Here is a 12,767-nt window from a genome sequence, read left to right as displayed (position 1 = left end):
AGTTTTCGGTCAATGGTAACCCCTGGGATGACAAAGGAGAATTCTGCGTTAGTAATGCCATTGAATGTGAAGGGGCAATGATTAGATTCTCTCTTGTTGGAAACGGTCATTGTCTGGCACTTGTGTGGTATGGATGTTACTTCTCACTTATAAGCCCAAACCTGTACATTGTCCAGGTCTTTCTGCACTGGACATGGACTGCTTCAGTCACAAATGGTGCCATCATCAGGAAATCCCACCTCTTTCTTTGAATCAGCATAGTTCCAAGTGTAATGCTTCCATGCTTTTAAAAAATTCATTCATGGGAGGTGGGCATCGCTGGCTGGGTCAGCCTTTATTGTCCATCTCTAATTGCCCTTCAACTCAATGGTCTGCTGGGCCATTTTAGAGGGCACTTCAGAGTCAACCACATTGCTGTGCGTCCAGGCTAGGTAAGGATTACAGATTTCCTTTCCTAAAGGACATTAGCAAACCAGATGGATTTTTACGACAATCATTTCATGGTATTCATTAGACTTTAATTCCAGCTTTTATTGGATTCAGATTTCACCACTTACCATGGTGGGATTCAAACCCAGGTCCCCGGAGCACTACCCCAGCTCTCTGGGTTACTAGTCCAGTGACAATGCCACTAAGTCACCATCACCCGCTAAACAAAGCAAACAGAAAATGTAGTAGAAAGTCTATTCCCTTACATGGAGCTAATGCAACTAGCGTAAAGTAATAGTTAACTTTTTACTGCAGTACTTAATATATCACAAAGCATGGGGCCCTCTAACTGTGACTCTGGAATAGTCATTAAAGGGGGAACGGTAGCTAAAGGTTTAAACGCTGACACACTTGTTTACTTTGCTCTCAGTCGGAAAGATAGAAAGAATTTGGATTTATATAGCATTTTTCACAACCTCAGGAAGGAACACGGGTCAATTCATTCTGTCTGCGACAATAAATGACTCGTCTCATTACACATTTTATAAGCTTTCAATCCATTTCAGTAACAGGATCACAATCCACTTCTCAAAACAGATGGACAAACAGTAAATGCACAGGCTTCTTTGGATTGTAAACTCTTTGGATCAACGTAAATGGAATGTAGCAGTTTCAAGCAGAGTCGTATATTATTGCAGCTAAACTTTACGATAGTGTTTTCAGTGTTGTTCAGACAGCTGGCTCCCTTTTTAATAGAGCCCTGGGATCCATTATGTCTACCTGGGGAAGCAGACAGGTCTTGGGTTTAACACCTTATCCAAAAGATGGCATCTCCGACATTGTAGCATTCCCTCAGTACCGCACTGCAGTGTCAGCCTAGGTTAGCTTATTGCTGGCATAGGGTTTGGACCCACTACCTGTAACTCAGAAGCAAGGGTCTTATCCACTGAGCCACGGCTGTAAAATGGACACAGTGAGGTTCGGTTTCTACCCCCGGATCTGCGACTCAGTACTGTGCTGCTAGCAAGTTCATCCACTGGGCCATCAAACTGATGAATGGAAGCAATTCTCTTAGCTTTAGTTGAATCTCCTGATGTTCAATGCTCTGATAAATTTCAGATCGATGGGTAGCAACGTACAGTGCATTAATAACCTGAAGGTCTTTTCTCAAGCTATCAGCATGTTGAAGATGTGCAGGTGCATTTCCTGGGATTAATTTGCCTTCTTTTCAGTGTTTCAGAACATCTCCATTCAAAGTAGAATGTGTTGTCCCCTCAAGGCCATCAACACGCTGCATTAATATGTGCAACATACTGTATATACATCAGTCATAGTCGATCGCATGCAAAAGGTGATCCCTCAACCATTAGCCAAAAAATCCTTAATTTCTCAGATACTCTGTGTGAAGTTTGATTGCTGATCAACTCACTGCTTCAGGCTGTGTTCAGAGTATCACAGCAGAGACCAGGATGTGAAGCTGGAGGTTTCTGATCTTTTCGCATTGGTGCTAGATCACAAAGAATAATCTGTCCACTGTTATATTGGACAATTATAGTAAAAGTGTAATTTATCATTGAAATCACAGAGGTAAGTTTGCAACAAACTGCAAAGTCAATGTATGCCAGCCCACGGTATCTCTGTGGAGTAACCAGCGGCCTGTGAGATCAGCCAGTTGAAAGTAAGCCCATCAAAAATGTTATCTGTGTAAAAGTCGACTTCTTAATCTTTTGCCTGAAAAATGGATTTCAAAAATTCAACTTTTACGTGTCTACAAACAATAAGTATCAGATCTTAGTTATTGGGATGCTTCAATATGAGTCTATTTCTAAAAACTTAAGAGTCATTACGTACAAAATGGACATACTTCATAAAATTCACGTCAATTTAGTTATGATAAAGGGAATAGCATCTGCACATATATTGGATATGTGCATGCAAGAAAATATTTTAGTAATTCAAGAACTGAAAGACCCTGCGTTTCAAAGGCTTGCAGAACTCAATGACCACAGTGGTTAGTACGGCTGCCTCACAGTGCCAGGGACCCGAGTTCGATTCCCAGCTTGGGCCACTGTCTTTGCGGAGTCTGCGCGTTCTCCCCGTATCTGCATGAATTTCCTCTGGTGCTCTGGTTTTATCCCACAGTGTGAAAGACGTGCTGGTTAGGGTGCATTGGCTGTGCTAAATTCTCCCTCAGTGTACCCGAACAGGCACCAAAGTGTGGCAACTAGGGGATTTTCACAGTAACTTTATTGCAGTGTTAATGTGAGCCTACTTGTGACACCAATAAATAAATACATTTTAAGCTTACAAGTAACTGAGCCATGGGGACCAGGAACCTTGTTAAAACAGATCTTAATCAAGATCCCGATGGAGCAGGTCTGTCTCCACAGCAACAAGACAGACCATGACCAGGCCTCATGCCCTCCTCTGCGTGCCTCCAGATTGCCCACATCCTTGCTCCCTCCCAGGACTTACATGTCACAGTAAGAAGATTTAAGATTTCTCCTCCCTCCGCCAGTGTGCTGCTTGGCAAAGCATGGCAGACATCAGCAGTCTAATTAAAAGAAAGCCCCAGTTCCCGGGTCTTTTGAGCCTCGGGTTTACTTGGTCCTGCCCATGGATCACTCCCTTTGGCCAGTCGCTGCTGACTCCTATTTCCCAGCCTGAAGTCACCATTTCCAGCAGGTGCGGGGAGCGGAATTGTCAGAGGGAAAAGAGGAAAGAAATGAAATAAATACCAAGTCTTCCTATAAGCCAAAGGCTGGCAGCATTTATTTATTTCTATAATGATATATTTTAATTCTATACCAGAAAACACCAATATCTCAATGGAATGCATAGTTTTGCTTCAATAGAATACTATCTAGGTTTTAAATAGTACACAATAGTGCTTTGGTTAACATTTAAGACTTAAACATTTTTCAAGTAATACAATGCTGAATATAAATTACTTCTCATTAGCTGCCTTGGGCCATTTGTGGATTGGGCGTCACTGGTCCTTCTGTGCTCCTGCCATCCTTTTGGCTTTAGTATTTAAATATCTAGTTTTTCCTTCTTCAAACCTTCTCTTTTCATCTTCTGTTTGAGTCTGTGAATAAAAGAAAAACAACTGGTGATACTGGTTATTTCAGTCGGGCATGAAGGCGGAGGATCAGGTGTACTGTGTGACCTGTGGTAAATGCTACGACTCGTACAAAAGGTTTGAGGAGACAAGAGATAATCATATAGATGTAGCATTGTTCTACTCTAATGGTGAAACATGTTGTGCATTGTTGGCACCCTTTCGCATAGGTGATGAGCCTAATAACACGTGTGGGCAGGATTTTATGGCCTCGCTTGGGCAAGACTGGAAATTCCCGTCTGAGGTTAACGGAGATTTCCATGTTTGACAAGGTACCTCACAAGAGGTTATTGCAGAAGGTCAGGGGACATGGAGTTGGGGGTAGGGTGTTAGCGTGGATAGAGGATTGGTTGTCAAATAGGAGGCAGAGAGTGGGGGTCAATGGGTGCTATTCGGATTGGCGGTTGGTGACTAGTGGGGTGCCCCAGGGGTCGGTGCTGGGGCCTCAGCTATTTACCATTTATATAGATGATCTGGAGGAGGGAACCGAGTGCAGGGTGTCGAAATTTGCAGATGACACCAAGATTGGGGGAAAGGCAAATTGTGCGGAGGGTGTGGAGAGTCTGCAGAAGGATCTAGATAGGCTGGGCGAATGGGCCAGGAAATGGCAAATGGAATTTAATGTTGGCAAGTGTGAGGTGGTCCACTTTGGTAGGAAGAATGGTAGGAAGGACTATTACTTACGTGGCGAAAAACTGCAGCAGGCGACGGTGCAGAGGGACCTCGGGGTCCTTGTGCATGAGTCGCAAAAACCCAGCTTGCAGGTGCAGCAGGTGGTCAGGAAGGCGAATGGGATGCTGGCCTTCATAGCGAGGGGGATTGAATATAAAAGTAGGGAGGTCTTGCTGCAGCTGTATAGGGCATTGGTGAGGCCGCAGCTGGAGTACTGTGTGCAGTTTTGGGCGCCGCACCTGCGCAAGGATATTTTGGCCCTGGAGGGAGTGCAGAGGAGGTTTACTAGGCTGATACCGGAGTTGAGGGGATTGAGCTATGAGGAGAGGCTGAATAAACTAGGCTTGTACTCGTTAGAGTTTAGAAGAATGAGGGGAGATCTCATTGAGACGTATAAGATGATGAATGGGATGGATAGGATAGAGGTGGAGAGACTCTTCCCGCTCAAAAAAGGCAGTAGGACTAGGGGGCACAGCCTCAAGATAAAGGGGAGGCGGTTTAGAACGGAGTTGAGGAGGAACTTCTTCACTCAAAGGGTGGTGAATCTCTGGAATTCTCTGCCCGTTGAAGTGGTGGAGGCTGCCTCGCTAAATATTTTTAAGAAGCGGGTTGATGGGTTCTTGATAAGAGAGGGGATTAAGGGTTATGGGGAGAGGGCGGGAAAGTGGAACTGAGCCACAACAGATCAGCCATGATCTTATTGAATGGCGGGGCAGGCTCGAAGGGCTAGATGGCCTACTCCTGCTCCTATTTCTTATGTTCTTATGTTCTCACCCGTGCCAATTCCGTGACAGGCAAGGTGGTAGAGTTTTGGCTATGTTTACTGAAACCACCTGTGGATAGAAAGCAATATCAATTGGCATCATCGTAGAGCACAACTGATTGTTATTAAAAAAAGCAGGCCACTCAATTTATCACGAGAGTGCCACACCAGATCTGCATGTGTTTGTGCGGCCTATTCACAGCCTAACGTTCAGCCAACACTGTTACTTAGGCAAAGTGTCAGCTTGGCTTTCTTGAAGGGCACTCTGAACTCTTCAGCCAGAAGGTTAAGCATTCAAACCCAATGTTAAGATCACACAATCCAAGCTGAAATTTCAATGCAGTACCAAGGGACTGTTACATTGCTGGATCTGTTGTTTTTGGAATGTGCTTTAAACAATGGTTATCACTGTTTGTTAGGGTGGATAATTAGAGAGCGTACGAGAGCTCTTTGAATAGAATCCAAGAATTTGTTCCAGTGTTTTGCCCGGAATTCTTTCTAAGACCAATGCTATAAAGGCACATTATCACTTATGCCATGGGAGATCCACTGGCTTGTTAACAACCTTGATCTGACAGCAGTTATGATTAATTAAGGCACTATCGCATACTGCTACTCTTGGCATCATTACAATTTAGAGCTATCAAAAAGGTCCTCCAAAGAAAAAAAATACTATATTGAACATTTATCTTTAATTCTAATCCAATTGCGATAATTAGTTTGTAATTGAACCGTGGGTCGTAAGTAAGGTCACTGGATTGATTAAAAAATTCAGGACATGTTTCTGTCTGTAATTCCAGGAACATAAGAACATAAGAAATAGGAGCAGGAGTAGGCCATCTAGCCCCTCGAGCCTGCCCCGCCATTCAATAAGATCATAGCTGATCTGTCGTGTCTCAGTTCCACATTCCCGCCCTCTCCCCATAACCCTTCATCCCCTTGCCTATCAAAAACCTAACAACCCGCGTCTTAAATGTATTTAACGAGGCAGCTTCCACCACTTCAACGGACAGAGAATTCTAGAGATTCACCACCCTTTGAGTGAAGAAGTTCCTCCTCAACTCCGTTCTAAACCGCTCCCCTTTATCTTGAGGCTGTGCCCCCTAGTCCTACTGTCCTTTCTGAGCGGGAAGAGCCTCTCCACCTCTATCCTATCCATCCCATTCATCATCTTATATGTCTCAATGAGATCTCCCCTCATTCTTCTAAACTCTAACGAGTACAAGCCTAGTTTATTCAGCCTCTCCTCATAGCTCAATCCCTTCAACTCCGGCATCAGCCTAGAGAACCTCCTCTGCACTCCCTCCAAGGCCAAAATATCCTTGCGTAAGTGCGGCGACCAAAACTGCACACAGTACTCCAGCTGCGGCCTCACCAGTGCCCTATACAGCTGCAGCAAGACCTCCCTACTTTTATATTCAATCCCCCTCGCTATGAAGGCCAGCATCCCATTCGCCTTCCTGACCACCTGCTGCACCTGCAAGCTGGGTTTTTGCGACTCATGCACAAGGACCCCGAGGTCCCTCTGCACCGTCGCCTGCTGCAGTTTTTCGCCATGTAAGTAATAGTCCTTCCTACCATTATTCCTACCTAAGTGGACCACCTCACATTTGCCAACATTAAATTCCATTTGCCAGTTCCTGGCCCATTTGCCCAGCCTATCTAGATCCTTCTGCAGACTCTCCACACCCTCCGCACAATTTGCTGTTCCACCAATCTTGGTGTCATCAGCAAATTTCAACACCATACACTCGGTTCCCTCCTCCAGATCATCTATATAAATGGTAAATAGCTGAGGCCCCAGCACCGACCCCTGGGGCACTCCACTAGTCACCAACCGCCAATCCGAATAGCACCCATTGACCCCCACTCTCTGCCTCCTATTTGACAGCCAATCCTCTATCCACGCTAACACCCTACCCCCAACTCCATGCCCCCTGACCTTCTGTAATAACTTCTTGTGAGGCACCTTATCAAATGCCTTCTGAAAATCAAGAAACACCACATCCACTGGCTCTCCTCTATCCACCGCCCTAGACACATCCTCATAGAACTCCAATAAATTCGTCAGACACGACTTCCCCTTAACGAAACCTGCTGCGTCTGCTCTATCAAACAATTCTCCTCAAGATGCCTCGCTATTTTCTCCTTGATCACGGATTCTAACATTTTACCTACAACAGACATTAAACTAACCAGCCTATAATTCCCTGCCTTTTGCCTGCCACCCTTCTTAAACAACGGCGTAACATTAGCCGTTTTCCAATCTTCCGGCACTTCCCCGGAATCCAGCGACGTCTGGAAAATAATCACCAAGGCATCCACTATCACCTCCGCCATTTCTTTCAGAACCCTTGGATGCATTCCATCCGGTCCTGGGGACTTGTCCACAATCAGTCCCTCCAGTCTGTTGAGCACTACCTCTCTAGTAACAATAATGTCATTCAGGCCCTCCACTCCTACCATCTTTCGATCGCTAACACCCATCAAATTATTCACGTCCTCCTCCGTGAAGACCGAAACAAAAAAGTTATTCAAGGCCTCAGCCATTTCCCCATCCCCTACCACTAAGTCCCCCTTCTCATCCTCTAAGGGTCCAACGTTCACCCTAGCCAGCCTCTTCCTTTTTATATATTTATAAAAACTCTTGCTATCCTTTTTTATATTAAGTGCTAGCCCAGCTTCATAGTTTATCCTACCCTTCTTTATCAAATTCTTTGTCATTCTTTGTTGACATTTAAACCTCTCCCAATCCTCTTCTCGCCCACTACTCTTAGCTACTCTAAACGCCTCCGCTCTTAATTTAACACTTTCCTTCACCTCCTTCGTTATGCACGGCTGATTATCTCTCCTCCTATGATCCTTTTTAAGCATCGGAATAAATTTCTGCTGAGCACCAAGAAAGATCTCCTTAAAGATCCTCCACTGTTCCTCAGCAGACCTACCTTCCAACGCGCTCCCCCAATCAACATTCGCCAATTCCTCTCTCATCCTACCGTACTCCCCTCTGTTCAAACAAAGGACACGTGTCCGGGAACCCACTTTCTCCTCCTCCATCTGCATCAGAAACTCCACCATACAATGATCACTCTTCCCAAGAGGATCCTTCACCACAAGGTCCCTAATTCTACCCGCCTCATTACATAACACCAGATCCAAGATAGCTCGCTCCGTCGTCGGCTCCAACACACACTGTTCAAGGAAACTATCCCGGCAGCATTCCAAGAACTCTTCCTCAAGCCCACCGCGTCCAACATGGGTCAACCAATCAATATGTAGATTGAAATCCCCCATAATTATCGCCGTTTCATTCCTGCACGCCGCATTTATTTGCGCGTTAACAGCCCGCCCCACCTCCAGATCATTATTTGGGGGCCTATAAACGACACCCACCAGCGTCTTCCTCCCTTTGCTGTTCCTAATCTCCACCCACAACGATTCCATTTTCTGCTCTTTGGCTCCTATATCATCCCTTACTACCACCCTGATGCTATCCTTAATCAGCAGAGCTACGCCGCTCCCCCCCCCTTTTTCCTCCCACCTATCCTTCCTAAACACTTGATACCCCTGGACATTCAGCTCCCAGTCCCTGTCACCTTGCAACTATGTCTCTGTAATGGCCACCAGATCATATCCATTTGTGCTGATCTGCGCCACCAGCTCATTCACTTTATTCCGAACTTTCCTGTGTCTATTTGTTGTTTAATTATAATTATGATTTGATATTCCTAAGTTTGACTCGATCCACAATCTTGTCCTGCAATTCAGCTTCCATCGATCTAAAACTGATGTGGACCTACACATCTGTTATTGATCAATCCTCTTATAGAATTCCTACAGTGCCCTACAGCCATTCAGCCCATCGAGACTGCACTGACCACAATCCCACCCAGAGCCTATTCCCACAACCCATGCATTTACCCTAGCTAGTCCCTCTGACACTAAGGGGCAATTTAGCATGGCCAATCCACCTAATCCACACATCTTTGGACTGTGAGAGGAAACCGCAACTCCCAGAGGAAACCCACACAGACATAGGCAGAATGTGCAAGCTCCACATAGTGATGTAAGCCCGGAATCGAACCCGGGTCCCTGACACTGTGAGGCAGCAGTGCTAACCACTATGCCAACCTCTTGTGAGGTGGTATTCTTGCACATGAGCCAGAATGAGTTTTGAAAACTTAATTGACAGACAGGTTCCATGAGCCCCCATGAAGAGTACTGCAGATATGGAGAAGTGGCAACTGCACTTGGGGTGCAGGTAACAAAATCATGGCAAGTATGGAGGCATGCAAGCTTATAAAGCCATAGGCAAAGCAAACAAAACTCTAAGGTTCATTTCTCAAGGAACAGAATTGAAAAACAGCAAGAGAGATATTGTTAAGTTTATACATAAACTTAGCTAAACCATATTAGGGGCATAATGCACAGTCCTGGTATCCATTTTATGAAAAGACTGCAGAGGTAATGGAGGAAGTGCAAAATAAATGAACGAGGATGATACCGGAACTAAGAGATTATATCAGGAAAGATTCAACTATCCCCAATGAGGCAGTGGCTGAGGGTTGACCCGACAGACATCTTTAAAGATTATGTACATATTTGATCGGGTAGTCATCGAAAAATATGATTCTAGTTCTGAGGGAACCCAAAACCAGAGGTCATAAATATAATAAATTCAAAAAGGTATCTAGGAGAAACTTCTTGGGGGGATTTTCCAGCCCTGTCAGATGGCATACGGGAATCCTGATGCCCTGCTGAATGGGGCATCGGCCAAAAATTTGGATTTCTGCTGGGAGTGAAGACAATCAATGTTCACCTGACTTGCCTTGCTGGCCGCGATCAAGTTCCCACCCTGATTGGAAAGGAAACCTGAAAATCATGCAAACCCGCTAACTGTGCTAGTTGTAACACAATTAGTGAGCTGGACTGCCCATTCAGCTGCCATGCACCCACCTCCCAGTGGGAAATGCACTTGGTAGGCTTTGTGTTGGCAATGACCAAAGTGGCCCTGGCCCATGGAACCTCTAGGTGGGTCAAGGAGCTAGGTCCAGAGGCTATTTGCCCCTCTTCACTGCCAGGCTGCAAAGGGAGGGTCCCCCAGGGGTCCTGGGGATTGCATGGGCCTGGGTTGGAGGCAAAGGTTTGATCTCGGCACTGTCCCCTGGGATGGGGGTACAATGGCTGGACTTCCCCTTCTAGCCCTGGCAGAACTGAAGATCCTTGATGGTGCCTGCAGCTGTGACCCCAAGCAGGTGTAGACAACTTGAGAGGAGCTAGGTGTCTTTCATTTCCTTTGTGGTATAGATATTGGGGTTAGGAACAATGGGGTATTTGAGGTGCAGTAATGCATGAAGGTTAAGGAAATAAACACAGCTGACTGGAGGCTGTAGAATCCACTAAACCACTGTCAAGCAAATGAGAGTTAAAAGGACTGGACTGAAATTGAATGGAAAACGAAGGTTTTCAAAGGGTTGGGAGGTACTTCAAAGACATAGAGCTTTCTAGGACTGAAATTGAAGCTGTGTGAATAGTATGGGGCTGAGTGAACAGCTGTGAAGAAGGGAATTACCCCCAGTGAAAGTGACATCTCCTATCTGTCAGAGGGCTTCAAAGGAGTCTGCTCACACTTGCAGCTTCTGAGAAAGAGAAAGGGAAGTCCCTGGTGCAGAACGGATTGCTGCTGTGATTTAGAAACCTGACCGGATGTTCAGGGGACACAGAGATTAAAGTCAACAGACCAGTTCAAAGATCTCATAGTGACAGGCAGGAATGAAGATGTTGAACAGAGAGCTGCCTGAAATTACCATGCGCAGGGATGATCTTCAGGTCTGCCAGGGCTAGAAGGGCAGTCCAGCCATGGGACCCCCATTACAGGGGGCAGTGCCGCAATTGATCACATGCCCCCAGCCCAACCAACCACAGACCGATCCTTGGGGGAATCCTTCCTCTGCAGCCTGGCAATGGCAGAGGGTACTGGACTTAAGTTGAAACATTCCTCCTTGACCCTCCTTAAAGTCCAAGGTGCCAGGTCAGAGTGTCAATGCCAGGGTGCCAGGGGCTGTGCACCGTTGGCATTGTCAAGGTACGGGGCCTGAAGGGGGTCCTGAGGGTGGAGGGGGTTCGAGTGGGGGTTTGAGGGGAAGGAGGGGTGAGGTGAACTGAGTGGGTGGGTCTGAAGTGGGCGGGGGGGGGGCGCGCTGGGTCGTAGGGGGCTGATGTGGTCAGGTCAGATCATTTTCATGCCTATGTGGTGGTTGTGGGGGAGGGGGGAGTTTGCAAATGCGGGGTTGATGGTGCTCTCCTGGTTAGGGGATCACTATTTCTGGTTTGAGGAAAATAAGGACCTGTTTGTGACTATGGACATCAGGATGGCCTTTAAAAAAGGTGCCCTGATCTGGGAATAGCAGAGCTGGTCAGTGTGATTCGCAGGATGCATTAATTAGCATCCATCAGTGGGGAGAACCACAATTAAAGACGCTGCCAGTGGCAGCAGGAAACACTCTAGTTTCCCCACTGATTAGGCACTTAGTGCCGATATGGGAGAATTGGATCCCTGAATTCAGAGTAAAATGCAGAACTAGCTACCAAAGGCAGTAGTTGAGACAAATAACACTTACGTGGGAAGCTAACCTTATCACTGGCATAGGGTTTAGACCCACCACCTGTGACTCAGAAGCTAGGGTCATATCCGCTCAGCCACGTTTGTAAAATGGACACAATGAGGTTCACTTTCTACACCTGGATCTGCGATTCAATACTGCGCTGCTAGTAAATTCATCCACTGGGCCATCAAACTGATGAATGGAAGTAATTCTCTTAGCCTTTGTTGATTTTCGATGGTCTGATAAATTTCAGATCGATGGGTGGCAATGTACAGTGCATTAATAAACTGGAGATCTTTTCTCCAAGCTATCAGCATGTTGAAGACGTGGAGGTGCATTTCCTGGGATTAATTTGCTAGCTATTCAGTGCATCAGAGCATCTTTATACAAAGTAAAATGTGTTGTCGTCTCAAGGCCATCAGTATACTGCACGAATATGTGCAACATAGTGTACATACTTGAGCAATATACACTTGAACTAGCTAAGCACATGCAGGAGGGAGACATAGAAAGGTTATTCTCATAGGGTTAGATGAAGAATGGTAGGAAGAGACTTGCGTGGACCACTAACCCTGGCTCGGACCTATTGGTTCCCATGGCCTATTTCTGTCTTGTACATTTGGTGTAACATTTCCCTTTGTAGCTGAAGGATATTGACTTTAGTGTAGTAGCTGTATTGCCGCTCCAGAAGACTGGAGCTAACCTTATATATACAAAATTTCCAGGGAGCGACAATCACTGTGGGATTGCCACTCTGCTTTTCCTTAAACCTACCCAGATTGGGAATTGCACAGTTCTTGTCCAATTCTCCGTCCCGGACCTGGTGAGAAACCTGGTGCAACACAGCAGCTTCTGACTCCTTTGAGTTTAGGACAGCGATGATAGGAGAAGTAATGCCATGTCACTACTCATGGCACTAGCTGCTAAAGGTTCAGCCACTTTGAGAAGCTAGAGAGAAGCTAAGTGTGTAAGTTAAGTCAGTGTGACTTAGGTAGTCAGCAGTAGTCAGGGGGCGGTGGTCAGGAGGGTAGTAGTGGGGGGAGGATACCCAGGGGGAAGTTTGTCAGGTGGGGAAGTAGTCGGGACTCTAGGGATAGTCAGCGTGTGAGGAAGTAAGTCAGAGGAATGTGGGAGTAGATGCGGGGAGGGCGGGGGGGGAGGTGTCAGATGTGCAGTC

At 46.1% G+C, this 12,767-nt stretch overlaps 1 protein-coding gene across 3 annotated transcripts in view; it reads right to left on the bottom strand.

The window, feature by feature from the left end:
• Positions 1 to 3,179: 3,179 nt before the first annotated feature.
• The window catches only part of acot7 (acyl-CoA thioesterase 7), a 281,598-nt gene continuing 272,010 nt past the window's right edge, over positions 3,180 to 12,767 (bottom strand). For all 3 annotated transcript variants that reach the window (XM_080214973.1, XM_080214974.1, XM_080214972.1), the window contains one exon: positions 3,180 to 3,517. In XM_080214973.1, coding sequence (XP_080071099.1) covers positions 3,419 to 3,517 — 99 coding nt within the window. In that variant the 3' untranslated portion in view covers positions 3,180 to 3,418. The remainder of the gene's footprint in view (positions 3,518 to 12,767) is intronic.

The sequence above is a fragment of the Carcharhinus amblyrhynchos genome, chromosome 30 (assembly GCF_965287045.1).
Source record: "Carcharhinus amblyrhynchos chromosome 30, sCarAmb.v2.hapA, whole genome shotgun sequence".
Classification (NCBI taxonomy): Eukaryota; Metazoa; Chordata; class Chondrichthyes; order Carcharhiniformes; family Carcharhinidae; genus Carcharhinus; species Carcharhinus amblyrhynchos.
Note: the sequence above shows the minus strand (reverse complement) of the source record. Positions and strands in the feature narration are given on the sequence as shown.